This window comes from Vigna umbellata, chromosome 3 (genome assembly GCF_029865625.1).
Source record: "Vigna umbellata cultivar VRB3 chromosome 3, Vumbellata_1.0, whole genome shotgun sequence".
Taxonomy (NCBI): Eukaryota; Viridiplantae; Streptophyta; class Magnoliopsida; order Fabales; family Fabaceae; genus Vigna; species Vigna umbellata.
In genome coordinates this window covers 17,561,837-17,589,803 of record NC_142167.1, presented here as the reverse complement: position 1 = coordinate 17,589,803, position 27,967 = coordinate 17,561,837, and the positions used below count along the sequence as shown (strand labels likewise).

The window sequence follows — 27,967 nt, the reverse complement described above, 5'->3', positions numbered from 1 at the left end:
TTATTCAGCCCCACCTTCCAACTCTCATTCTCTCTTTTTTCATATTCTCACCCCCCAAACTCCACCACGTCCGTTTGTTTTAATTACAAAATTATTAATATAATAAAATTATATATTTCATATAATTAAAGTAATAAATAATTTTTTATATAATTATAAAATTGTTAAAGAATACAAAAACCATATATAAAAAGTATATATTATACAAAAACATTCAAACAAAAAACTAATTATATATAACTACAAAATACAAAAAAAATATAAATATAAACTAATAACAATAAAGATCTTCAAAAATACATTATTAAAATACATAAAAATATATTAAAAAATAATACATCAAAACATATAAATTACATTATTAAAATATCTCCAAAATTAATATAAAAAAATAAACTAATAAAAATAAACTGGAAAATAAACATGTAACTTTAAACGGATGTGAGCATCTGAACGGATGTCAACATTCGTTTAAGACAAAAGACATTCGTTTTCCCTTAAACGGATGTTGACATCCGCTGAAGGATGCTCACATCCGTTTAAAGATTATACGTTTATTTTTTTAGGTTTTATTACGCACTTTCACCACGAATCCTTCAAGAACCACCACTCCACCATCACTTGCAATTTCTCACTAAGCACACCAGCTAATGAAAGTCCACCACACTCTGAGACCACAATTCTATCACAATTAAAGAATGAGAGGAAGAAGTGGAACATGAAAAAGAGGAAGAAGTGGAATGTGAAAAAGAGGAAGAAGAGCACAATGAAACAATGAGGGGACGAACGATAAAGAAGAAGAAGAGTTGTCGCTGCATACATGTAGAGGATTGAAGTGGGTAGAAGTTAAAAAATATTAACCCTAAAATTTTACTAAGGGTAAAATAGGAATGGAAAAATAAAGAGAGGTAAAACATGAATGGGGTGGTGGTGAAGGGAGAAACACCCAAACAGGAATCACAACATCTTACCCAACCCTATCCATTTCATGTAAATAAGGCCCAATAGTGTAAGATTGTTTACATTACTTTTTAAAATATTTTTTTTGCTGAAATTACTTCAATGTTTCAATAAATGAATTATATGATAGAGTAATTGATGTTTAAGACAAATTGAAAAGAAAGAAATTTATTATTTTTATTGAAACTATATCCATTATTAACGAAGAAATATTAAAAACAAAATTTAATAACAATAAAAAGAGAAAGAATATAACACAATCTTCCAATAAAAATTAACATCAATTTTATCAATTATTTTGTTATTAAAATAATAAATAAATAAGCTAATAAAACAACAAGAGAAAGGTATCCCATATTGTTATACGTGGATGAGAGAGAATCAAGACGAGAGAAAATAAATTAGATAAACGAAAAAATTGGGTTAGGGTTGAGTTTTTCCTGATTTTTTTATTTTTTATTTTAAATTAAAAATAAAAATTATTAAAATACTAAAGGATTTCTTTTTTTATAAACATAGATTTCTTTTATCTTTAAAACTTTGTACACCTTACTAAAATATACAACTAAAAAAAGTTTCAACTTAGCATACTCATTCATATATATATATATATATATATATAAAAAGTTAATAATAAAAATATATAATTATATAAACATAATGCTTACTTCTTCACATTCTTGTTATAAAGTAAATTACAGAAGAAATTGTTAGAACAATGTTATTCTTCTTCTTTCCATTCTCAATTTCTTCACTGTGACTATTGTTTCTGCTTGAATGATCTGTGGGAGAAGAAAAACGATTAATCCTAATCCATTGCTTCATTATGCTAACAATGGATCCCAATTCCACACCCATAAACCTCGACCCAATGAAAGACCAACTCGTCCAAAGTTTCGCAGGCGCATTCCCTTCGTCGCCGAAGTCAAAACAGTGGAAGACCCAGAAGAAGCCTTGTCTCTCTTTCACCGTTACAAGGAACACGGTTTCCGCCACTATTACCCTTCCTATGCTGCATTGCTCTACAAATTAGCTCGTTCTAGAATGTTCGACGCCGTGGAAACCATTCTCGCTCACATGAAAGACACCGATATGCAATGCAGAGAAAGCGTCTTCATTGCTCTCTTTCAATATTACGGTCCCCAAAAGGCCGTTGAACTCTTCAACAGAATGCCGCAGTTCAACTGTGTCCGCACCATTCAGTCCTTCAACGCTCTTCTCAATGTTCTTGTAGACAATGATAGGTTCGATGAGGCCAATGATGTTTTTGGTCGATCCTATGAAATGGGTTTTCGTCCAAACACTGTCACTTTCAATATAATGACTAAAGGGTGGTTGAGAAAGGGCGAGTGGGGGAAAGCATGTGAGGTGTTTGATGAAATGCTTCAGAAGAGAGTGCAGCCGAGCGTCGTCACTTACAATAGTCTCATTGGGTTTTTGTGTAGGAAAGGTGATTTGGATAAAGCAATGGCCTTGCTTGAGGACATGGGTCAGAAAGGTAGACGCGCAAATGAAGTAACTTATGCTCTGTTGATGGAGGGTTTGTGTTCCTTGGAGAAGTATGATGAAGCTAAGAAGCTAATGTTTGATATGGCGTATCGTGGGTGTAAACCCCAGCCGGTGAATTTTGGTGTACTGATGAATGATCTTGGGAAGAGAGGAAAGGTTGAAGAGGTCAAGTCTTTGCTCCTTGAGATGAAGAAAAGGCGGCTTAAGCCAGATGTTGTAACTTTCAACATATTGATAAATTATCTTTGCAAGGAAGGCAAAGCAGTGGAAGCTTACAAAGTTTTATTTGAGATGCAGATTGGTGGATGTGAGCCAAATGCAGCTACATACAGGATGGTGGTTGATGGTTTGTGCCGGATAGGGGATTTTGAGATAGGTCTGCGTGTTTTGAATGCAATGCTAACAAGTAGACATTGTCCACGATCGGAAACATTTAATTGTCTGGTTGTTGGCCTTTTGAAATCTGGGAATATTGATGGTGCATGCTTTGTCTTGGAACAGATGGAGAAGAGAAAGCTAGAATTTGATTTGGTGAGCTGGGAAACCATAATAAAGTTTGCCTGCAGTGAGGATAAGGGTGTCACTGAGCTTATGACTCTACTTACATCTTCGTAAATCTAATATAATGCATTTTATACGGGCGAATTGTCTGTATCTTTGCAATTTTTTACATGATATCATTTGAATTCCACTGCTTCCTTCTCTCATTTATCTTCTTCTCTGTCTTATTTTCACTGATGTCCCAGGTTAATTTCCATCTTTAGAAAGTCCTTTCTTAATAATTGATTTAGAGAAGCAATTTCGTCTAGAAAAATTATGCCTCTAAATATTTAAAGATGAAAATTATAATCTCTCTCATTAGAGACAAATTATCTGTTTATAACATTTAAGGATAAAAAAGTGTATGATGTCTCTATCAAAGATGAAAATGTTCCATCTTTAATGCAGATGCTTCCGTTCGTAATTGTTGATAAATTACTATATTTATTTATAATCCTAATTAACAAGCATAAAACTCATTCGGTTTAATGGATGCTTTCAATTCTATTATATAATAAAAGCTAGAGTTTTACTCCTTTATTATTAAATGAAGACTTCAAATTTTCGTAATACTTTAAATTTCCTATGAAAAAGATTCTCTAAATGGTTTATTTATAATGCACACTGTTTGTTTTAACTAATACATTGAGAATTTCAAAGAGATGAATGAGCTAGCTGCTCTCATCAACTACTCCGCACACATCAACTCCACCACATACATATAATTATGGCGTTTGAACCTGCATCTCTAAATTGCCTATTTATACGTGTCTCTCGTCGTAGCTCTAATTATCATATAATCAAATTAACCATTTTTCTAAAATCTCTTTCCACGAGCATGAACATGACAATGCCCCTGAAAGCAATGCTTTTGGTAGCACTTACATTCCTTGCAATCACTTGCACTAGTTCAACTCGAATCCTGGAAGAAGTAGAAGAAACACCACAACAACCAAACACTGCCCAGTCCCCCGTTTCATCCATTCTCCCTCCACTTGTACCTATAACCCCTGTTCCGTCACCAATAAACGCCGTTGACCAACACCACACGCTCTCATTTTTCATGCACGACATTCTCGGAGGCTCCAACCCCTCAGCTCGAGCCGTAACGGGCGTTGTTACGAATCCAGCTCTGAACGCTCAAGTGGCATTCGCTAAGCCAAACGGTGCAAACCTTCCTCTCAACGGCGGCCTTCCCCAGAACAACAACAATGGCGGAATTCTTAACAACAACAACCTTCCCTTCCTCACCGGACTGGGCGGTACCACAGGGAACGTCTTCAACAACAATGGCAACAACTTTGGCAACGGAGGTATTGGTTTCTCGGTGACCAACACGAATCAGCTCCCAGAAGGAATGACTCTGCAAAAGATAATGTTTGGAACAATGATTGTGTTTGATGATGAACTGACGGAAGGACAGGAATTGGGTTCAGGTTTGGTGGGGAAAGCACAAGGCTTTTATATAGCCAGCTCTGTGGATGGAACAAGCCAGACAATGGCTTTCACTGCCAAGTTTGAAGAGAATGGTTACGTCGACAGTCTCAGCTTCTTTGGTGTCCATCGAACGCAAGTCTCTGAGTCCCACATCGCCATCATTGGAGGAACCGGAAAGTATCTGAACGCAGAAGGGTATGCCATCATAAAGACTTTTCCGGTTAGCGGTCAGCAACACAATACCGATGGAGTTGAGACTCTGTTGCAGCTCACTGCATATCTTGCTTATTAGCCTCCTCTCACTCATTCTTCTTTTAAACTTACAATCACTGCAACCTTGTCTGTATTTCCTGTAATGAATTTACTGTGTGAGAGCATATTGTGCTTTTCAAAAACCAATGTTCACAAATTACACTGTTAAATGTTATTTTCCATTCACAATTTCTATGGTTATCTATTATAATACTTTCTTATTTTTGTCAATCAGATAACTCCTCTCAGGATCATGATTTCTTCTTGCATTTCACAAGTATATGCAGAACACTACAATCATTATCCAACAGTTCAATTTGTTTAATATGTTATATTTTATCATTTAATGCATGATCTTTCCTATTTTTCATGGTTAGGAACAGAACAGGTGTGCGACATAAACTGAATGGTGCAATACACAAAGAAAGAAAAAGTTTACAAAAGGTGTTATAAAAATTATGCGTAAAATTAAACACTCCTTAATAAATGTTCATTTTAAGAAGTTGGAAAAGAAGAATTAGCCTAGAGTGTTCGATTGAAAATGAGGTTTGGCCTTCAATGCAGTTCAGTCATTTTGAGAATTCATTGGTAGGCTTTACCTCCTCTCTGGCACCATTTCTACTCTCTCCAGTTCCCCAGCAAGAAAAAGTCCTATCAACTGAAACCATGCAATTAGAACAGTCTAGAAAACACATCTTTAACACAAAAAAGTCAAAGCAGAATAATTAATAAATTTCCTTGAGTTCATCTGATGGTTAAGAGATTAAAAGCTAAAAAATGTTTCTCAAAACTGCACATTTGGAATCGCATTTAGTCATCGAACAAACCATCAAAATTACCTGCATGGAACTTGCAGGGTAGAGAGCTTAAAATATTTGTTTTGAATGATTTTAAAAGGTAGAATTTTAAGTAGGGAACCGTTTGAGAACACTTGAAAATTTGGATATCCAACCATTTGATAATATACTTCTATTCATGTATAAAAAAGGTTTTGCTCCTTTAACTACAAACAATATGTAATCTTACATGCTAATTACTATAATCTATTATCTAGGCTATGTATACAGTAATTTGAAGAAGAGTTTCCAACCCATTTGTGGTATGTTGTTGAGGTGAAGGCAGTGTTTCAATTTTGGCATACCCTTTTGCATTATCATATTTTCCAGTTCCTCCAACTACAGCAATATGAGACTCCTTTGTAGCTGTCCTGTGCACACCAAAGAAACTAACAGCATCCTCCTCATCATCACCCTCACCACCAAACACAACCGTAAATGCCATGGTTCGGCTACTTCCATCCAATGAGCTAGTCAAATGAAATCCCTGTGCTTTACCAATAACCTCTGACCCAAACTCATGCCCTTGCGTAATTTCATCGTCAATAACCGTTATTCTTCCGAACAAAAACATGTCTGGTGATGCTCCTTGTGGATTCCTATCGATAACAACCTTGTTTTTGTCAATGTCTTTTATGACCATGGTGGTGCTGGAATGTGTAGGATTAGTGGCAGTGCTTGTATCAACTAATGGTATGGCACCTTTAAAGGGGAAGATCCTGTTGTTGGGTTTTGAGAAAGGAAGTTTAGCTGTCTGAGTGTCTACAATGGTGCCAGCAACGATTCTTTCTGAAGGGGCTGATCCACCAATGATGTCATGCATGAAGAAAGATACTGTAGGGGCTTGAGCATCAGCGACCATATCTGTTTTGGCATGCCTTAGGGTGATGGCAAAGACGAAGAGATGAAGTACTGCTATGGTTTTGAGGGAAAAATAGGTGAAGGTGAGCTTTTTGGCCATTTTTCCTTTTCTGTAAACTGTGATTAATATGTATCTTGGCGTTGAATAATGGTGGGGTTGGTTGCTTTGAAGAAGGATGAAGTAGTAATAAGATTATGGTAGTAGTTTTATAGGAAGATTTGGATTGCATAAAAGGCAGATAAAAGATTGCATGCAGTGAGCTTAAACAATTCAGCTATTGGAGTTGTTGCCCTTACTGAATCAGATGTGGGAAGTGGAGTTGCCCAGTAGCTCTATCCTACAACAGTTTCATTTGACCAAGTGGTAGTGATTCCCAATTGACAGTTGATAAACCATGTTTGTGGAGTGTGAAGCAGCAAATGAACCGTGACATGTATTTACATTCAATATACTATAAAGGTGAAATGGTTATAAAAAAAAATGATTTTTTATATTTTAAAAAAAAGTAAAAATAGTATCATAAAAGTATGTGTGTCAAATATCATTAGATAGTAACATGTTAACTAATCTTTTCTTTGCAAGCTTTTTACTATGATATTTACTAAAATGGTAAATATTAATTTATAATAGTTAATGTACTGTATAATCCCCTGTTAATCATAAACAGGACTATCGATCATATAATAAAGAAGCAACCGACGGTCAGAAACCGTAAATAATTGACATTTAATTAAAATGATAAAAGTATTAATTGGTAAATAATAAGATAATAAAAGTAATTAATGGATAATTAATAAAAATAATAAATTATTAAAAATCCATTATAAAATCAAGATTGATATAATGGACTGACTTTTCACGACTCATTTATTACAGAATCATTAAAAAAATTTACTTGAATGTCAAATTTTTTCTGAGATAATTCCAGGACGAACCGAATAATTCAAGAACTATTTCGGAATTTAGAAACAAAAAATCATTTGGATAGAAAACCTTTCCTCAACTTCGTAAACCGAAACAGTTAAAAAAAATATTTAAAATAAAACACGCTCAATACAACTAATCTTTTAAGAGGAATGTAGAAATCCTTCAATATATACCACTCCAACTCACATATTTACAAGGTTATAAAGTATTAAGATGCATCATAGACATGGAGAAAATAAACGAGGAAGAAGAAGAAGCCTCACTTTCCAACTCAACACTTAATTTTGCAGTCTACAAGTCTCACATCGTCTAGAATATTAGACAAATCAGTCTATATAAACGTCTCACAGACAGGTCTGTTCGCCGAGTTGTGTAACGTCAGCTTGTGACCCGAGTGGGGGCATCATGGTGATGGAACAAAGTTTAGGTTTCACTGAGTTGGATTGGTAGATGCATAATGCTGCTTGCCCACTCCAAGTTGAGAGTTGAGCTATGGAATCTTTGCGAAGGCAAAGGTCTCTTGGTTTCTAGACAGGAGGGCACAGCGTGAGGCTGGTTTCACAGAGCTTGGTGAGCCTATCTCTTGAACCATCACTTTTTGTGGATAATGTTATGCTGCATCTCCACACCACTGAGCTTGGTGAGCCTATCTCTTGAACCATCACTTTTTGTTTTTAATGTTATGCTGTCTGAGGGAAAAATATGTGAAGGTGAGCTTTTTGGCCATTTTTCCTTTTCTGTAAACTGTGATTAATATGTACCTTGGCGTTGAATAATGGTGCAGTTGGTTGCTTTGAAGAAGGATGAAGTAGTAATAAGATTATAGTAGTAGTTTTATAGGAAGGTTTGGATTGCATAAAGGGCAGATAAAAGATTGCATGCAGTGAGCTTAAACAATTGAACTATTGGAGTTGTTGCCCTTCCTGAATCAGATGTGGGAAGTGGAGTTGCTCAGCTATATCCTACTACAGTTTCATTTGACCAAGTGGTAGTGATTCCCAAACTAATAGTTGATAAAACCATTTTTGTGGATGTGTGAAGCAATAAACAATACATATTACAAAAGTGAAATGGTAATAAAAAAAATGAATTTTTATACTTAAATAAAGATAAGAAATTAGAAAAGATAGTATTAAATGAATATAAAAAATGTGTGAAAATATGATATTAATATGTTAACTAACCTTTTCTTTGCAAGCTTTTTTACTGAGATATTTACTAAAATGGTAAATGTTAATTTATAATAGTTAAAGACAAGAATATTTAAAATAAAACACACCAAACGATCATTACAACTTATCATTTAAGAGGAATGTATTGTTCTTTTGGAAATCCTTCAATATTTACAAGGTTATAATGTATTAAGATGCATCATAGATATGGAGAAAATAGATGGGGAGGAAGAAGAAGCCTCATTTCCCAACTCAAGACTTAATTTTGCGGTCTGCAAGTCCCACGTAGTCTAAAATATTCGATAAACCAAACTTTATAAATCGTCTCACAGACAACTTTGCTCGCTGAGTTGGGTAACGTCAGCTTGTGACCCGAGGGGGAGGCAACAAGGTGACGGGAACTGGCGAACCAAGCTCTTTACCATCACTTTTTCTTTAATGTTTTGCAGGTCAACAAACCATCTAGCTGTTTGAATGAAATTAAGAGCTGTAACCACTGCTTCCAAACCATGAAAAGTCTGTGTATACAAAGAACACGAACCAACCAAGCCCACAAAACACACTGAAAAAACAATCATGCCTCAATAATACTCTGTTTGTCTTCTTCTCTCCAAACTTTCTTAATTTGACAGCCACTACTATTCATACCACACCAAATATGAATATATTTCTTATACCAAAGTTACTCAACCACCGAAAGAAAAAAAGGAAAATAATTAATAAAGGAAAGTAAAATATAGTTTTGAAAATCTAGATTAATCTCATAATTTCTTGGTGGGACCAAATGCATCATCTATATTTTCCTTTCCTTATTGTCTTTGCCTTTTCTTAGCTTCAGCTACTAGTACTACCTACTGCTTATCCATTGCTCCAACATATTTTCTTTACTTTATATGTTTAGACCTCGCCACTACCACAAATTAACCACCATACTCATTACTCGCTCCACAAAAACCATGAAAACGATGAAGGGAATTGATTTGCTATGTCCTTCCTCAGCTTCCACAGCTGTAACTTCTAGCCTGCAGCACCGTTCTACGGCGCGTGGAAGGACCAAAAGCTACGACCATGACGGAAGGAAAAACCAACTCTGTGTACCTTGTTCATCCCAATTGCCCTTAACTCCTAAGCCTCGGTCGGAGAAGCACAGAAAGAGCTCGGCTGATAAGGGTAACAGTGACACGCGTAGAAAAAGTTCTGTTGATGTTAATGACCTATATACTCATGCCAGTGCGGAGCGTTCATCCAGAAGATATCTCCTTGCTGACGCGCCATTCATTGAGTGGGTATCAGAGTCTAATAAATTCACACAAATGGTTCCTTCTCAACATGATGTCGAAGACAAGCCCATGGTTATCAAAAGAAACCATGCTCCTACTCTTCGCTCCTCTTCTACAGCTCGCTCCAAGGACCAGGTTTTTCTTTTCTTTTCCAACCTTTGTTTCTTTTTTCTCAAAATGATACTCACCGGTTACCACTTTTTCTGAAACCTTTATCAGGTCGTGGTTTTGAGGGTGTCGTTGCATTGCAAGGCCTGCGAAGGAAAAGTTAGAAAACATATTTCAAAAATGGAAGGTGAGTCCGGTTAATCCATATACTTAGTTTTGGAGTTTACATAGCAGTATCGTTACTCCGGTATAGTTGAATTTTATGTTCTTTGTAAACATTAAAGTTTGATGTTTATGGTAATGCTACTATAATCATTTATATAAACTAATCTTGCATGAAAGAAAGAGTGATTTGTTGAGAATATTATATGGGTTTGTAGGAGTGACATCATTCAGCATAGAAATGGAGACAAAGAAAGTGACGATAATCGGAGACGTGACACCAATGGGGGTACTGGCGAGTGTATCCAAGGTGAAGAATGCACAACTTTGGCCATCTCTCTAGACTTGAATCTGATACACCTTTGGGGTGTGCGTGTTTGTATGATTAGAATTTGGATAACTTGTGAAGCACTCGAAAGAGTGTTGTAAATGAACATTTTTCCTTTAGTTGTTTAGTCATTGTGGTGAGTGAAGTGGTACAACTGACAATTCTTAATTGGTCATCTGGTGTGTTTCACGACCAAATGTTTACTCTTCCGCCTAAATCAAAACACAGACCTGCTTAGGAGACAACGTCTGGCAAACTTTTGAAAGAAGAAAAGGGTAACGTGTATAGCTTTAAAATGTAGCCGTGCGCCTAAGACCCACATTATCTTGTTCCTGCTTGTGGGGTTAAGTAGTATATAAAAATGAAGTAAGTATGTGTTGGTAGAAAGTAAAGAAATTGAAAATAAGTGTGATTGCAAACCATTTTGAAGCTGAACAAGCTCATTCACAGTATAACGAGAGAAGGACATATGAGAAACCTTGAGGCTAAGCACTTGAAAAGCAATAATGGGTATACGTTTGTCCAAGCACTTGGAATGCACTTTGTTGGGGACACAAGTAACAGGGTAATGCATGCCAGACAGTGGGTGCAGAGAGCACTCAAGACCAGCCTGGTCTGTTTGGAAGCATTCTCTTCGGAAAACTAATGGTTCTAAGGTTTTCTTTTTGAGCTTCTGAAAGCACTTGGAGTTGGTTAATGTGACATGATGCAGGTCCCATTGTTGAAGTGTTCGGTTTGCTTTTGTTGTTTTTGTGAACATTGTACATTCTACATTCCCTACAAGTAACCTAATCATGAGAGCATAGTTCACTTTTATGGTTGCCTAGTCTTTCTCAAATTTGACGTGGTCTGGTGTTCTATCTTCCTTTTGCTTTATCTTCTTTCTCAAACCAGTTCATGAGACAAAAGGTGGCACCAGAATTCTATTTATCACTAGTTTTACTTTCCTCTTCGAGCTGTTTCTCTGCTTTAATTTGTTTGACTAAACCTCGGACCTATGGAAAAAGAAAATACCATAAGAAGTTGAAAAGCCATGTGCAGGCACACATATTGATTTACTCTTTTTACAACTTTTTTGAGAAAAAAAATCATGTTATGATGCTTCCATCTAATAAGTAACTATTTATTTCTGAACATTTTATTTCGCTAGAAACCGGAAAATGGATACTGTTATGATGTTGAGGTACTTAATTGTTGTGAACTATTTTTTTTCTTGAAAAAATGTAGTTTGACACGGATTAAAAATAAACATTTATATGACACTACTTTTAATAATATAATAATGTATATTATGATTTTTGTTTTGGATGTGATGTCAAGTCGTTAACACTTACGCAATTTTTTCCGAAAGATTGTCCGGTATCTGTTCTTCTAGTCTTTTTTGTCGCTTCACTGTTTGGAGGTGTACCTGCCAAAGGTTTTCTTATGCTTAAGTCAGTTGACGGGAATTCAATGTAACAGTAATAAATGTACAGTAAATGCGAACAACTACCTCTTACCTTTCACTCTTATTTATAATTTTCGGCATGAGCTTAAGATTAGTAAAATCTTAATCATGACTCAATCTTAACCCAATACCCTTAATTACCTATTACCTTAACCTTTGTAGGGAAACCTGATTATTGACTAGGATCAGACATTCTACTTATGGTCCTCCAGCCTTGCTCAATGATTTTGTTGCGTTCAGTCACTAGCACATTTCTGCTCTCTAGGACCGTTCGGGATGACTTAGTGATGGGGTGTCTGCGTGGCTGTTCGGGCCACATGATACAATTTTAAATTAAAAAAATAATATAATTATAATTAAAATATTATTGTTTAACTGTATCAAATGAACGTAATTTGTCGTCTTGTTATATCAAAGTACCACAATTCTTTTTTCTTTACTATTTTGAATTAAATTTAGGGGAAAAAATGGATTGACTAGCCCATTGGCATACCGGGACAAGTTAGGTTAAACTCAGTTTATTTTTAATAGGTTGAATTCACTAAGAGTGTAATTTATGAGGATCGAAATTCATTAAAAAGAAATTCTTAAATAATGATGAATTTCAATGATTAGAAATATGTATAAAAGTAAATTTAAAATTTATTTTCTAATTAGAGATCAATTTCTAATTAGTGACTAATTCATAATAAAAATGATTTTAGTTATTAATTTAGAGATCAATTATAGGTTTTTGAAATGATTTTAATTATTAATAATTTTTAGTTTATAAGTTTATATCTAAATTAGTCATGATTAATTATTTTAAATCACTAAAATTTATGTGGATTTTCTTATTGTGTGGCTGTTCTTTTTCTTTTACCTTCTTCTTTAAATTCTTTTTATTTCAATGAAGAGTATTTTAAAAAAGCAAATTCATTTTTAGAATTTGACATTTTATTAATAGTAATAATGGATAAGGATTGTAATTACTTATATTATCATATCTTTTTCAAACTTTTTTATTTTATTTTACAATAAACTACCCTTATTTTTTTGTGAAAATAAGTTGAGTTCATGATTATTATTTTTTTTCACATTTTTGTGCTCGAAATGAGAGTTTGAGCACTTGGTATATAAAGTTAGATACGATGAAGAATAATTTAGCTACTTAAATATCATACGAAGAAGACAATTCAACTTTTGAAATTACTCAAGAGGATGATGTTATTAAGCAAACTTCTCAAAAATTTGAATTAGTGTTGTTTTGGTGCATGAATGATGCGCAAAAATTTAGGTGTGGCTGGTTGGTGAAAACTTAATGATCAGCATTGCTGTTCTTTAAGTAGAAAATGGATAGATATAAAAATAAATAAAACAAGTATCTTTCACACAAAAAGTCTATGAGTATCATTGTATTTTATTTTTCATCTTCAATTTTTTTCAAAAGTCATCAGAAGCTTCTATTTTTCTATGATTAGGTTCTAAGTGAGTAAATTGATGGTGTGTAAAGCAAAAAAAGAAAGACCATAAAGAATAACTGAAACAATGAGATACTTTCGTGATAACCTACTTTAGTTTTATTTTGTATAGTTTTATTATTAAATACCTTAAATTTATTTTTTTTAAAGTATTCATCTTAACCGGTTTTAGATAGGACTAAAACAAAAACTTTATTTATTTTTCAAATCACAATATTAAAAATTAATTTTATATTTAGAGAATAAAATTAATTAAACTTACTAAATTTAAGAGATTAAGTAGGATTTGTTTATCTAATAATTAATTAAACAAATCAATGACGTAAGGAAATTTAAACAAGTTTCATTCTTGTAATACCGGTAATCTCATTTACTTTTATATACTTACATTAAATTTGATCACACTATACGATACGAGGTAGAGGGAAAAGAAGGAGGTGAAGGAAGATAGAAGAGAAAAAAAAATAAAGGGATTTTAAGATAAGAAATAATTCAGATGTTGACACGTGTATGTTAGGCCAATTTAACATAAGGATTTTTTTGAAAAGAAACAAGAACTTTATTGAATTAAAAAAAATAAAAAATCTTATACATAAAATACAAAACTAATAAGAAATATACTGAAGTATTCATGAAATATGTTTGAATTCATCAACGTACCCTATGCTCTGCTAAATTTAGTGAAACATGTTGCTACAGATTTTGGCCGAACGTGTTGCAAACTGTTTGATGGAGTCATGCCGGTATTTTGATGAAATCGGCGCACTTCACCGCCAACCAGACAATTTCAGAAGCTTTTGCCACCGCCGGGAGAGTCCACGTATGTAATAGATTTCGGAATCAACCAAGGCCTTCTCATTGCCGGATCTCGACCCGGACATTCTCCTGGATCTCCAATAACTGAACATTCTTAAAGCTTCACCTTTTCTTTGGTCTTTGGTCTTTGTTCATTTTGGCTCTGTAATTTCAGAAGGATTCTGCAAAAACGTTAAGGGTAAGCTATGGTGTGTTCTTAGATTTGAAAAGGTTGAGCTGAGAGAGATTTTAGCTGTGTGTGTGATCATAAGTCGGTAGGTGCATTTATAGTTAAGAGGATGTGCGATGTACGGACAAAATGAATCATAGAAAAAATGAAACTTCAAACGATGGTGTGTGGAAGTGCTAGCTAGCTGTATGGATGTGATTTTTTCTGTTTTTTCAGAGGGTTGAAAGCTGCTTCTTGATCTAATTCAGTTTTATAAACACTCCCTTCCTTAAATTTCAAAACAAATAATACATCGAAAACATTGACAGAAACAATGTTTAATGAACTTGCGATGGAAATGTGTTTTTGGTATGATGGGTATGTGATGTGATGATGGTGTTACGTGGTCGAACTTGATGCAGTCTTGGGGCATTGGATACCCTATTGTACAGCACAGGAATACGTGTTGGTGTATGAACTTCCATCACGAAATTAAAAATCTGATCGTTGAGAAAGAAGCACTTTCCAGATCAAGCAGTGTTACATTGTTCAACCTTCTTCTTCTCAGACAGAGTACTTGTCTGTCTGCATGCACGTTTTGGGTAAAATGGTAGGGTGCACTGCTTCATGTGGACGAGAATACTCTACTAATTAATTCATAATCAATGTCCATAATGCCCTTTCATCATTTTCATATTCAAAATTACTTAAATATGAAAATTATAATAGGAAAGTGACATTTGTATTTTTGCAATACTGATTCTTAAGATTACTTATTCTTAATATTATAACTATATGACTCTAAGATTTACGTGGTATAGAAACCAGAGTAGAACATCATATAAAAATATAAAATTGAATATTTACTATTTTATTGTTTTAAAGTATTAATAAAGAGTAATGTTAATTCTTATTTAAGTCTAGGTCTCATTTAGATTTTAAGTGTGAATGTCATTAGTTTTATATCAAATAAAAATAAGTTCAATGTCATCATATATAATGTAAAAGATTGATAAATTTATAGTTTTAAATTTTTTATATAAATTGAATCTTAATATTAGATTTATTAAATCATTGTTAAAGAGCTAATACAAGTGTTTGGGAGAATTTATCGTAGGTTGCGTAATTACTTGCAAGTATAAAAAAATATTAAGTTAGTAGGCTCAAAATCTTCATAAGTCAAAGAAAATAAAGATAATGTCGCTAACTGAATTGGATGATTGAGATGGAGAAAATAGATTACAAAGACTTGTTTCTCTAAAGAAGGTAACAAGTGGACACTCACATGGTAATATTGGAAGGTTTCTTGTTCTGGATCTCTAGAAAACAAATATTGAGATGTCTATAAATAAAAAAATATATAATTTTAATTATGAACACTTTAACATTTACATTTAAAAAATAAATTTTAAATTTAATTCAACCTTATAAAACTGACTTAAGATTTATATATATTTATATATTTTAAATTAATTTTATTTTTAGTTAACGTAAAATTTTCGATAATTATTTTTGCTTATAAGTTGAAATAGGAGATATTATTTATAACAGATTTCAACCAGTTTTATAATATGTGTGTGACTTATAACATGAACAAGAAAACAACAAATAAATTACAACAAAAAGAATCAAACGCTATTCAATTAGGTATTCTCCTGAGCTATATGGTTCCACACGAAGAAGAAGAATAGGAGTGAATGGGATTGAGTCTGTTTCAGAGAGAAGAGAAGTCAGCAGAGAAAGCAAAAAAGAGGTTCATACCAAATTAATGTCCCCCTTACAGAACAAAATCCTTTAATAAAACGTTCTCTCTACATAATCTCACCATTTTACACATATCCCTTCTTAAAGTCTCTTCTTCCACACCTCCTTGCATTTGCATTTCTCGCATCATCCCCTTTACTGGTTAAGTTTTCTTTGTAATTTATACAATTTCTTCAAACATTATTGAAATTTGTTGATACTTCTTCTTTTCATATTTAGAATTATCTTAACCTTTTTAGTTATTCACGTATTTGTGTTTTATGCATTCAGTTTCTTTAGAAAAATTTCTTTACATTTGAAACATTTTATCTTTATAATTTTCTTTAATCCTATGTGTTACTATGGGCTCATGGCCGACCGAACGGTAAATTTGCAGAAGAGTCTCTAAGTTATTTTGGATTCATGACCGACGGAACGGTAAAGGTGTAGAAGAACCTCCTCTGAGTTACTTTGGGCTCATGGCCGACCGATCCATCGGATGACATACGACCCTACGGAATTGAACGGTCAACGTGCAGGAGAAAGCCTCTCAGTCATTCCGTCCCGGTCCCGACAACCGTTGAGTAGAGTTAAGGCACACAATAAATGTGACAACGGCTATTGTTAAACGGTTAAGGTTTGCATTAATGACCATTAAGAAATAAATTAATTGATCAGAATCCTTTAAATTCTATAATTAAGGGTTTAAGTTCGAGGTAAACTCACGTTTTTACTCACTACTTAATCATAAAAGACCTACAGAGAAAATTTCAGACTTAGAGCGTCGGAGTGTCTTCGTCACCCCCCTTTCCATGTTCGGTTAACTGGAGCGAGCTAGGAGAAGCAGAACGCTCCGTACGTAGGATTATCAGACCGACCAAAGATCAAAGGCTGGAGATGTTCGATAGCGACAAGAGGACGTTCAGCGGGGTTAACTAGAGCTAGGAGAAGCAAAATGCTCGGTACGCAGGATTACCAGACCGATCAAAGATAAGGCTGGAGATGTTCACCAGCGACAAGAGGACGTTCAGCGGAGATCCTCGTTCCATTTTAGCAGAAACACTATGTTTTAAATTTACTTCCATTCTCTTCGTGTTCACTATTTTGTCGTGTTTGGACGAAAACTTTAAGAGAATAATTCATCATAACAGAGAATATGAAATAAATTATATATGTTGTTTGGATTCAAAAAGACATTGAAATTCAAATTTTTTATGAAATTAGTTGGATTACATAAAATTAGACAATTTCAAATACCATTTAAATGGTAAAAATTTTAAATATTTCACATTTTCAAACACCTAAACTATGCTAGTTCGATTTTGGTATGAGAGTCTTCGATGTGAATAAAATAAAAACATTGATAGGATGATTATTTTTCGACAAATGACGATTAGAATTTTTCTTATTAATCTTTATATTTATTCTTATTTAATTTTTTTGAATTATTTTTGTTATTATTATAAATTACTATATTTAATACTCAGTATCAATTAAAATTTTTCATTTTTTTTAATATCAACACAAATATTATTATTTATCAATAGTTTGTTTTAATTTTTTTAAATGTTGACCGAAAAAAATTTCAGCAACATTAATTATGAATGTTTTTCATTTAAATAATTGTATGTATTAATAATTGAAATATCTCGTCTGAATAAAAAAAATCAAATTTAAATTTACTTATCCAAATAAATGATGAAAAATAAAATAATTTAAAATAATATCAATTTAAATTCAATATATTTAAATATCTTTTGAAAAATCTCTATAAAATTCAACAAAATACTTACAGTTTACAGTATTGTACGATTTACATTTGTCACAAAGTTTCAATTCAAAGTCCATTTACAGTATTATTATTATTATTTTAATTTTTGATTGGGTTTATAGATAAAATTGTTGTTATAAAGCTCTTTCATTACTTTTTTTTATTCTAATTAAAATCTGAAAACGGTCTGAGCATCATCATTATCTTGAATTTTTAATAACAGTTGAATTTAATCGTCATTACAATTTTAGCAATATAATGACAGTTAAATATAACTGTTGTTGTTTGAGAACTACTTTTAATGAAGACTTATTCAACGATGGTTTTAGAATCGTAGTGGAAAGAAGTTTTTAACCATTGTTGTTTCTTTACTTCATAAAATTCTGAAAAAGTAAAATTGACTTATGAGAATTTTTTATAAATACAATAAAAGAAATTAGTTGGAAATTGTGACAATTTTCAATTTATAAGATGTTATCGGATAACAACTTTCAATTGAATTTAAGTTGTTGTGACTTATGACAACTTTAGTTTAACATATATTAAAAAAAATGTTGAGTCACACGGACTTCACTTACGAATAAGCCATCAAAACTTATGAAAATTTTATAGTGAGGACTCATTACAACTTATCTTTAATATGTAAATTTTAATTTAATTATTCTTTTTATAATTTACACGATAAATTATCCTATTTTTTTTTAATTTTTTCAAATTTAAAACAATAGTGTTCATAGATAAAGAATACTAGAATTGTGTATGTAAAAAGAACTCTAAAGAGAGTGTTGAGAATCCAACTATATAATAATAAGTTATTGTGTTCGTCGGTTACACAGAATTTAGTAAAACAAATTGAAGCAAAGAAACAACACGAGGAGGAAAGTAAAACTAGCGATAAATAGAAATCTAGTGGCTTCTACAGGGTACCTGTTGTCTGATGAATTGGTTTGAGAAAGTAGATCAAGCAAAAGGAAGATAAAAACACCGGACCATGTCAAATTTGAGCAAGACTAGGCAACCATAAAAGTGGACTATGCTCTCATGATTAGGTTACTTGTAGGGAATATAGAATGTACAATGTTAACAAAAACAACAAAAGCAAACCGAACCCTTCAACAACGGGACCTGCATCATGTCACATTAACCAACTCTAATCGCTTTCAGAAGCTCAAAAAGAAAACCTTAGAACCATTAGTTTTCCAAAGAGAATGCTTCCAAACAGACCAGGCTGGTCTTCAGTGCTCTCTGCTACCACTGTCTGGCATGCATTACCCTGTTACTTGTGTCCCCAACAAAGTGCATTCCAAGTGCTTGGACAAACGTATACCCATTATTGCTTTTCAAGTGCTTAGCCTCAAGCTTTCTCATATGTCCTTCTCTCGTTATACACTGAATGAGCTTGTTTAGCTTCAAAATGGTTTGCAATCACACTTATTTTCAATTTCTTTACTTTCTACCAACACATACTTACTTCATTTTTATATACTACTTAACCCCACAAGCAGGAACAAGATAATGTGGGTCTTAGGCGCACGGCTACATTTTAAAGCTATACACGTTACCCTTTTCTTCTTTCAAAAGTTTGCCAGACGTTGTCTCCTAAGCAGGTCTGTGTTTTGATTTAGGCGGAAGAGTAAACATTTGGTCGTGAAACACACCAGATGACCAATTAAGAATTGTCAGTTGTACCACTTCACTCACCACAATGACTAAACAACTAAAGGAAAAATGTTCATTTACAACACTCTTTCGAGTGCTTCACAAGTTATCCAAATTCTAATCATACAAACACGCACACCCCAAAGGTGTATCAGATTCAAGTCTAGAGAGATGGCCAAAGTTGTGCATTCTTCACCTTGGATACACTCGCCAGTACCCCCAGTGGTGTCACGTCTCCGATTATCGTCACTTTCTTTGTCTCCATTTCTATGCTGAATGATGTCACTCCTACAAACCCATATAATATTCTCAACAAATCACTCTTTCTTTCATGCAAGATTAGTTTATATAAATGATTATAGTAGCATTACCATAAACATCAAACTTTAATGTTTACAAAGAACATAAAATTCAACTATACCGGAGTAACGATACTGCTATGTAAACTCCAAAACTAAGTATATGGATTAACCGGACTCACCTTCCATTTTTGAAATATGTTTTCTAACTTTTCCTTCGCAGGCCTTGCAATGCAACGACACCCTCAAAACCACGACCTGGTAAAGGTTTCAGAAAAAGTGATAACCGGTGAGTATCATTTTGAGAAAAAAGAAACAAAGGTTGGAAAAGAAAAGAAAAACCTGGTCCTTGGAGCGAGCTGAAGAAGAGGAGCGAAGAGTAGGAGCATGGTTTCTTTTGATAACCATGGACTTGTCTTCGACATCATGTTGAGAAGGAACCATTTGTGTGAATTTATTAGACTCTGATACCCACTCAAAGAATGGCGCGTCAGCTAGGAGATATCTTCTGGATGAACGCTCAGCACTGGCATGAGTATATAGGTCATTAACATCAACAGAACTTTTTCTACGCGTGTCACTGTTACCCTTATCAGCCGAGCTCTTTCTGTGCTTCTCCGACTGAGGCTTAGGAGTTAAGGGCAATTGGGATGAACAAGGTACACAGAGTTGGCTTTTCCTTCCGTCATGGTCGTAGCTTTTTGTTCTTCCACGCGCCGTAGAACGATGGTGCATGCTAGAAGTAACAGCTGTGGAAGCTGAGGGAGAACATAACAAATCAATTCCTTTCATGGTTATTTTCCTAGTAGTTAATTTCTTTGCTTGCAAATAGTTATATAAGCTTATAGACAAGAGAGAATAAAATGGAAGCAATGAACTTTGGTGTAGTAGGTAGTAGCTGAAGTCAGAGCAGAGGCAAAGAGAGCAACATAAAAATCTTAACTAGGTAGGGGAAAAGGAAAATAATGCATTTGGTCCCACTAGGGTAATGATGGCTTAGACAGAAGATTAATCTAGATTATTACCATTTGCTTTTGTTAACCATCATTACAAATTATAATGAGATAATAATAAAAGTGGGTTGATCTTTGTTGCGATATGATTACTACCACTAGTTGTGGAACTAAGAAAGTTTAGAGGGTGACGAGGACGTGGTATTATTGACGCATCATTGTTCTACAGTGGGCTCCTTCTTTCGTTTTCTTTTAATTAGCCCTTTTCTCGTGCTTTTCAAACACTGGTAATGGATGAATGGCTGCAAATCAGTCACATTGGTTGGTGCATTTTCCTCCCAATTATTAATGCCTGTCATATTACTACTTCTTGTCATTTAGTACTTAATCTCATTCAAATGGTTAGGTGTGCTTTTCTTCAACTTTAGTGAAAATATCGTAATCGTGATAATCACATAGCTGTGACGAATAATGCATGTTGTGGCCTTAAATCCAACTATGCTATGAATCACAACTTGAAACTGCCACCAAAGTGTTTGTGTTTATGTTTGTGTTGCGTTTGGTCTCTGAAAGAAACAAAGTTCACTTCCGTGAAGAAGCATAACATTTAATCTAAATTAAACCCTTTGTTAGGGTTTGAAATAAAAATGTTATCCGATTGAACTTTAATCACCACATAAATCTTGTGCAAGATTTTGGGAATTACTTGGAAAGAAAGGACAAATGATAGGTCAAAGGTCGGCTACTAGAAAGTTTCAAACAAATGCAAAGAAACAGAAGAAAGGTGGGTCTTTTCCCTGCACCTTCAAGCATTTCACCCTAATTAATTAAGTGATTATTTATTAATTTTATGTTTATCGATTATTTCTGTGTTTCCATTTTTTCCTTATTATAAAACATGCACCAGTGCATCCCTTTCATTTCTATAAAGAAACTCTACATCTAACTGTGGGGAGGAAACTTTAAAGACTAGAAGAAAGTGTTTAAGATTGAGAGAGGTTGGAAGATTTTGAGAGAAGAGAAAAGACTTCTATTGAGTGCTTCTAAACCTTTTGGCTTTTTTTCAAATGATACAATCATCCCCTATTTATACTAATGACACCTCCTTAACCAATGGTTAGGATCTTGTCACCACAACATTCATCTACGGGTTATAATTTATTCTCTAGAACTTTCTAAAACATTCCTATAATTCTAAACTTTTCTAGAGACATTTTATGGATAAGCATCTCTAGATATTTTTGTAGAACATTCTAGAATCCTTCTAGATAGATTTTCTAGAATGCTATTTGGGTCTTTGCTAATATTGAGCTTTTATCTTTTAGGCCCAACATAAAAAATCAATTTATATTCCAACACCCCTTCATCTACGGGTTATAATTTATTCTCTAGAACTTTCTAAAACATTCCTATAATTCTAAACTTTTCTAGAGACATTTTATAGATAAACATCTCTAGATATTTTTGTAGAACATTCTAGAATCCTTCTAGATAGATTTTCTAGAATGCTATTTGGGTCTTTGCTAATATTGAGCTTTTATCTTTTAGGCCCAACATACAAAATCAATTTATATTCCAACACCCCTTCTTAAACTTGATTTTGTACTTCAAGCAAACATCTCAACTTCATAAAGACTTCTCTCTTCAGCGGTTTGGTGAAGATATCTACTACCTGATCATGTGTCTTCACATATTCCATTTGCACATCCTTGTTGTTGATGCATTTTCTAATGTAATGGTAACGGGTGTGGATGTGCTTACTTCGATCATGGAAGACTGGGTTTTTTGCTAATGTTATTGCCGACTTGTTGTCCACGAAAATCTTTGTTGGCTCCACTTGTGGCAAGCTTAACTCCTTCAATAGGTTGCGTAGCCAAACAGCATGGCAAACACATGAAGCTGCAGCTACATACTCTGCTTCACATGTAGACAAAGTGACAATAGGCTGCTTCTTGGACATCCAAGTAAAGGCTGTGTCTCCCATGTAGAACACAAATCCACTTGTGCTCTTTCGGTCATCCATATCTCCACTCCAATTGCTATCACTATATCCAACAAGCTTGTAATCGTTAGAAATGGAGTAGTATAGGCCATAGCTTGTCGTACCTTGGATATATCGAAGAATCCTCTTCGTAGACTTGAAGCGAGTAGTTGTTGGAGCTTCCATGTACCGACTCACGACTCCAACGGCATAAAGAATGTCTGGTCTTGTACAAGTTAAATAGCGCAAACTTCCAACAAAACTTTTATAGAGGGTTGGATCCATTTTTTCTCCCTCTTCATCCTCACTCAACTTGATGCCGCATTCCATAGGAGTATCAACTGGATTAGCATCATCCATCTTGAACTTCTTGAGGAGGTCTTTGGCTTAGCTTTCTTGAGTAATAAAAATTCCTTTGTTTCCTTATTTTACTTCAATTTCGAGATAATATGACATAAGCCCCATGTCGATCATTTCAAATTCCATTGTCATATCCTTCTTGAATTCTTCAAACATGCTTGGATTGTTCCCGGTAAAAATCAAGTCATCGACATACAAGCATACAATCAAGATATCTTTACTTTGAGCTTTGATATAGAGTGCATGCTTATATGGACACTTGATGAAATTCGCTTCTTTGAAGTACTTGTCAATCCGAACATTCCAAGCTCTCAGGGCTTGTTTCAACCCATAAAGAGCCTTCTTTAATTTCAAGACTTTATCTTCTTCACCTTTGACTTCATATCCTTGTGGTTGCTCAATGTAGACTTCTTCTTCAAGAACTCCATTTAAGAAGGCAGATTTGACATCCATTTGATGTATCTTCCAGTTATTTTGAGCTGCTAATGATATAATAAGTCTTACAGTCTCTAGTCGAGCAACTGGAGCAAATACCTCGTCATAGTCGATGCCAGCCCTTTGACTGTAGCCCTTCGCGACCAATCTTGCTTTGTATCTCTGAACTTCTCCTTTGGAGTCCTTCTTTGCTTTGTAAACCCACTTGACACCAATTGCTTTGTGCCCTTTTGGAAGTGAGACTAGCTCCCAAGTATCATTCTTCTTTATTGCCTCGATCTCTTCATCCATTGCATTTCTCCAACTCTTCTTTTCAATTGCTTCTTGAAAGTTCATGGGCTCACAGTCTGCAAATAGACAGAATAAGGTAACATTGTCTAGATTTTCAGTTACCTCATAAATTTCTTGGAGACTTCGAAAACTTTGAATGGTTGTATTTGGTGAAGTGGGTGGAGTAGCAGGTGCCTCTTGCGGTTGTTGTTGTTGTTCCACATCATCTTCTTCAACTCACGGGAAGAAGGTATGATCCTCACAGTTTGTAGACCAATCCCATTCTCCTTCTTCGTCAAACACTACATTTCGGCTGATGATTGTTTTCCTTGAATCAGGATTGCAGAGTTTGTACCCTTTGGAGTTGGCGTCGTAACCAATGAAGATGTATTTTTCACTTTTGTCATCAAGCTTACTTCGTTTCTCATCTGGTACATGCACATGAGCTATGCTTCCAAAGACTCTAAGATGAGATATACCTGGCTTTCTTCTGCTCCATGCTTCTTGTGGTGTTTTTCCACTAACGCTTCTTGTTGGAGAGCAGTTGGTTAGATAGATTGCACATGCAACGGCTTCAGCCCAAAACTCCTTTGGAAGTCTCTTGCTTTTAAGCATACTTCTTGCCATCTTCAGGATTGTTATGTTCTTCCTTTCCGTCACTCCATTTTGTTAAGGGGATATTGGCACTGTCAATTGTCGTATGATTCCATTATCTTCACAATACTTCTGAAACTCTTTTGATGTGAACTCTCCTCCACAATCGGATCTCAAAGCTTTGATCATAAGGCCACTTTCCTTCTCAACATGGGCTTTAAACTTCTTGAAGTTCTCAAATACTTCTGATTTTTCTTTTAAGAAATATACCCATGTGTTTTTTGAAAAATCATCAATGAAGAGAAGGAAATAATTACTCTTACCGAGTGATCTTGGCTTGATTGGTCCGCACACATCTGTGTGTATGAGTTCTAATGGCTTTTGAGCTCTTGAGGCCGACTCATTTGGAAAACTCAGTCGAAATTGTTTTCCAAGTAGACATCCTTCACAAACTTGGTTGGGGTGAATAATATAAGGCAGTCATCTCACCATTGTCTTCTTGGAGAGCAACTCTAATCCTTTAAAATTAAGATGCCCAAATCGAAGATGCCAAAGCCATGATTGGTCTTTGTAGCACATCTTGCGACATTGTGGGCCATCAGTTTGAATGTTGAGCACGAACATTCTATTTCTTGTCATTGGCACCTTTGCAATGAATCTACTTGTATTATCTCTTATAGAAAGGTTATTATTCTTAAGTTGAATATCATAACCTTTCTCTAAGAGTTGTCCTAAGCTCAAGATGTTGCTCTTCATGCTTGGCACATAATATACGTTGGAAATAAATTGATGTTCTTCATTCTTTAGTCGGATGAGGACATTACCTTTTCCTTTCACTGCCACCTTTGATTCATCTCCAAAAGCCATGTTTCCCTTTACTGATTCATCAAGCTCCACAAACATGCTTCTTTTCCCACACATATGGTTAGTTGCTCCATTGTCAAGGTACCACTAATTATCCTCGCCTCTATCTTGGCCCTTGTAAGCCAATAACAAGGTACCATCTTCTTGACACCTTTCTTCAGCATAATTGGCTTTCTCTTCGACTTTATTTTTGTTAGGGGCTTTACATTCAGAAGCATAATGTCCAAACTTATCACAATTGTAACACTTGAATTGTGTCTTGTCATACCTTGAATTCGGATTTCCTCTCCCACGCCCTCTGTTAGAGCTTTCTCCTCTTTGGTTATTGCTGTTAGGCCTTCGTCCTTGTCCACGTCCATATGCACGCCCTCGTCCTTGTTCTTGACTATAACTTCGCCTTGATTGGTTGTGTGTATTTTCTTCTTTTCTTGAATCAACGTGTGCCTTGAGGACTTGCTCTGTGATTTCTTCCTTCTTCTTTTTCTTTTCTTCATAAGCTTGCAACGAACCAAGAAGTTGGTCCATTGACATGGCCTCCAAGTCTTTTGTTTCTTCGGTAATGGTAACAATATGTTCGAACTTTGGATCTAATGATCTAAGCATTTTCTCCATAATTCTTACATCATCTAGCTTCTCACCATTTCTTTTTAGGTTATTAGTAATCGCTAAAACTCTTGAAAAGTAATCAGAAACTAGTTCACCTTCCTTCATATGTAAAGCTTCAAACTCTCTCAAAGTTTGAAGACGTACCTTTTTTACTTGATCTGCTCCCTTGTAAGAGATCTTAAGCTTCTCTCATGCTTCCTTGGCTGACTTGACTCCAGAAATCTTCTCAAAAGTATCTTCATCTAGTCCTTGATAGATTAGACAGAGAGCCTTCTTGTCTCTCTTCCTTGAGTCTCTCAAGCTATCTTTTTGAGCTTGAGAAAGACTCTCTACATTTTCTGGCTCAATGTGGCCCTTCTCGACCACCTCCCAGACATCATGTGCACCAAGGAGAGCTACCATCCTTAAGCTCCAATTGTCATAGTTGCTCTTAGTGAGCATTGGGACTTGAAAGGGAACTCTAGTATTTGCCATTTCTACGAAGATCTTATGGCTCTTGATACCACTTTGTTGGGAGGAAACTTTAAAGGCTAGAAGAAAGTGTTTAAGATTGAGAGAGGTTGGAAGATTTTGAGAGAAGAGGAAAGGCTTGTATTGAGTGCTTCTAAACTTTTTGGCTTTTTTTCAAATGATACAACCATCCCCTATTTATACTAATGGCACCTCCTTAACCAATGGTTAGGATCTTGCCACCGCAACATTCATCTAAGGGTTATAATTTATTCTCTAGAACTTTCTAAAACATTCCTATAATTCTAAACTTATCTAGAGACATCTTATGGATAAGCATCTCTAGATATTTTTGTAGAACATTTTAGAATCCTTCTAGATAGGATTTTCTAGAATGCTATTTGGGTCTTTGCTAATATTCAACTTTTATCTTTTAGGCCCAACATACAAAATCAATTTATATTCAAACAACATCCCATTTGAATTGCATCTCTGATCATCTTTTCTCCTCCTTAATATTTTTTCTGTCCATTCCATTTGAAGTTTTCCTTTTCCAGTTGTGAGTGTTTTACTGTAGTTTGGAATGGTGTGGTGGTGCGTTCCTGGTGCGGTTGGAGTGCTTCGTGGTGGTGTCTGGGATGCTTCTTCTTCTTGCTGTTGTTGGTGTGAAATTGTTGTTGCATTGCTTCGAAGAAGGTTAGGATTTTATCTGTGTTAATCTGTTTGCATGAAATACACAACATATAATTCGAAAATGAGTTTATCAGCTGTTGAGATCCTATGTGTGCCAAATTGGATATGAACATCCGATGGAGCGTTTTTCAACTTTTCAATTCTGATAAATATTTAATATAGGTTTAAATTATATTCGTTATATATTTAATTATTATTATATTAATTTAAAATTATTTATAAATTTATGTATGAATTTATAATGTAAAAATATAATTTTTAATTAATATAAATTTAATTGTATAAATATATTAAAATTAATAAAAGTAATTTAAAATAATAAAAAATTGATTATGTGCCCATCGTGATATCCGATGCCATGATTTCGGATATCCACGTCCGATTTATATTTAATATTTTATATAAAAATTTTATTACATTACTTATATAATTAATTTATTAGTTTATAATTATGTTTAAAATTCTAAATTATTTTTTATGAATTTAGAATTTAACTAGATAATATATAATTGTTAAAAATAACTTTTATGAATTTTTTAGATTTAATATAAATATTTTAGAAAAATTAAAGTTGTGAAGATTGGTATCCGATATCCGAGAATGGTATGGTTGGATGTCAATATTCGATCGACCACTCGATCTAGTGGTTTGCAAAAGAAGTTTGTGTGAGTAGGTGTGTAACTTTATTAGGTTAGAGAAAAAAATTATATTTTTTTACCTAAATTAAAAACATTTTTAACCAAGGTTAGTTTTGGTATTTTCTTGAAAAGTTGGAGGTGCAAACACCCCCAAAAATACCACCATCGAAGTCCAACATGAGAAGTTATGTAATTGTCACCGCCGAAGAAGCCATCTTAAATACATAATAGTGATCTACTCTAAATAAATATTCTTAATGAGTATGGTTGACTATACATCCTACAACGACAAAGGCATGTAATAATATAGATCATGTGCAAAGCTAAAGATGAAAAAACAACTTCATAATATATAAAGATGAATGATCTATTTCACTCATCATCAAGAAGTTTCGAACAAAATAAAA

At 34.2% G+C, this 27,967-nt stretch overlaps 4 protein-coding genes, 1 non-coding gene and 2 pseudogenes across 5 annotated transcripts; 4 read left to right on the top strand and 3 right to left on the bottom strand.

The window, feature by feature from the left end:
• The first annotated feature begins 1,660 nt into the window (after positions 1-1,660).
• Positions 1,661-3,176, top strand: LOC124846432 (Tetratricopeptide repeat (TPR)-like superfamily protein). The gene has a single exon (XM_047323692.2). The coding sequence runs from the start codon at positions 1,738-1,740 to the stop codon at positions 3,082-3,084; it is 1,347 nt and encodes a 448-aa protein (XP_047179648.1). The 5' UTR covers positions 1,661-1,737; the 3' UTR covers positions 3,085-3,176.
• Positions 3,177-3,790: 614 nt separating this feature from the next.
• Positions 3,791-4,880, top strand: LOC124846439 (dirigent protein 25-like). Its single transcript, XM_047323698.2, has one exon. The coding sequence runs from the start codon at positions 3,848-3,850 to the stop codon at positions 4,736-4,738; it is 891 nt and encodes a 296-aa protein (XP_047179654.2). The 5' UTR covers positions 3,791-3,847; the 3' UTR covers positions 4,739-4,880.
• Positions 4,881-5,695: 815 nt separating this feature from the next.
• Positions 5,696-6,546, bottom strand: LOC124846440 (dirigent protein 9 pseudogene; annotated as a pseudogene).
• Positions 6,547-7,685: 1,139 nt separating this feature from the next.
• LOC148201749 (signal recognition particle RNA) lies at positions 7,686-7,992 on the top strand. The gene has a single exon (XR_015785392.1).
• An 870-nt stretch (positions 7,993-8,862) lies between these two features.
• On the top strand, positions 8,863-10,548 carry LOC124846436 (uncharacterized). The gene is made up of 3 exons (XM_047323697.2): positions 8,863-9,910; positions 9,995-10,070; positions 10,264-10,548. The coding sequence occupies exons 1-3, from the start codon at positions 9,389-9,391 to the stop codon at positions 10,386-10,388; spliced, it is 723 nt and encodes a 240-aa protein (XP_047179653.2). The 5' UTR covers positions 8,863-9,388; the 3' UTR covers positions 10,389-10,548.
• An 8,088-nt stretch (positions 10,549-18,636) lies between these two features.
• On the bottom strand, positions 18,637-20,649 carry LOC124846435 (protein SODIUM POTASSIUM ROOT DEFECTIVE 2-like). The gene is made up of 3 exons (XM_047323696.2): positions 20,059-20,649; positions 19,899-19,974; positions 18,637-19,705 (listed from the first exon to the last, which is right to left on the bottom strand). The coding sequence occupies exons 1-3, from the start codon at positions 20,506-20,508 to the stop codon at positions 19,581-19,583; spliced, it is 651 nt and encodes a 216-aa protein (XP_047179652.2). The 5' UTR covers positions 20,509-20,649; the 3' UTR covers positions 18,637-19,580.
• Positions 20,650-25,184: 4,535 nt separating this feature from the next.
• LOC148201748 (uncharacterized) lies at positions 25,185-26,420 on the bottom strand (annotated as a pseudogene).
• Between the last annotated feature and the right edge of the window lie 1,547 nt (positions 26,421-27,967).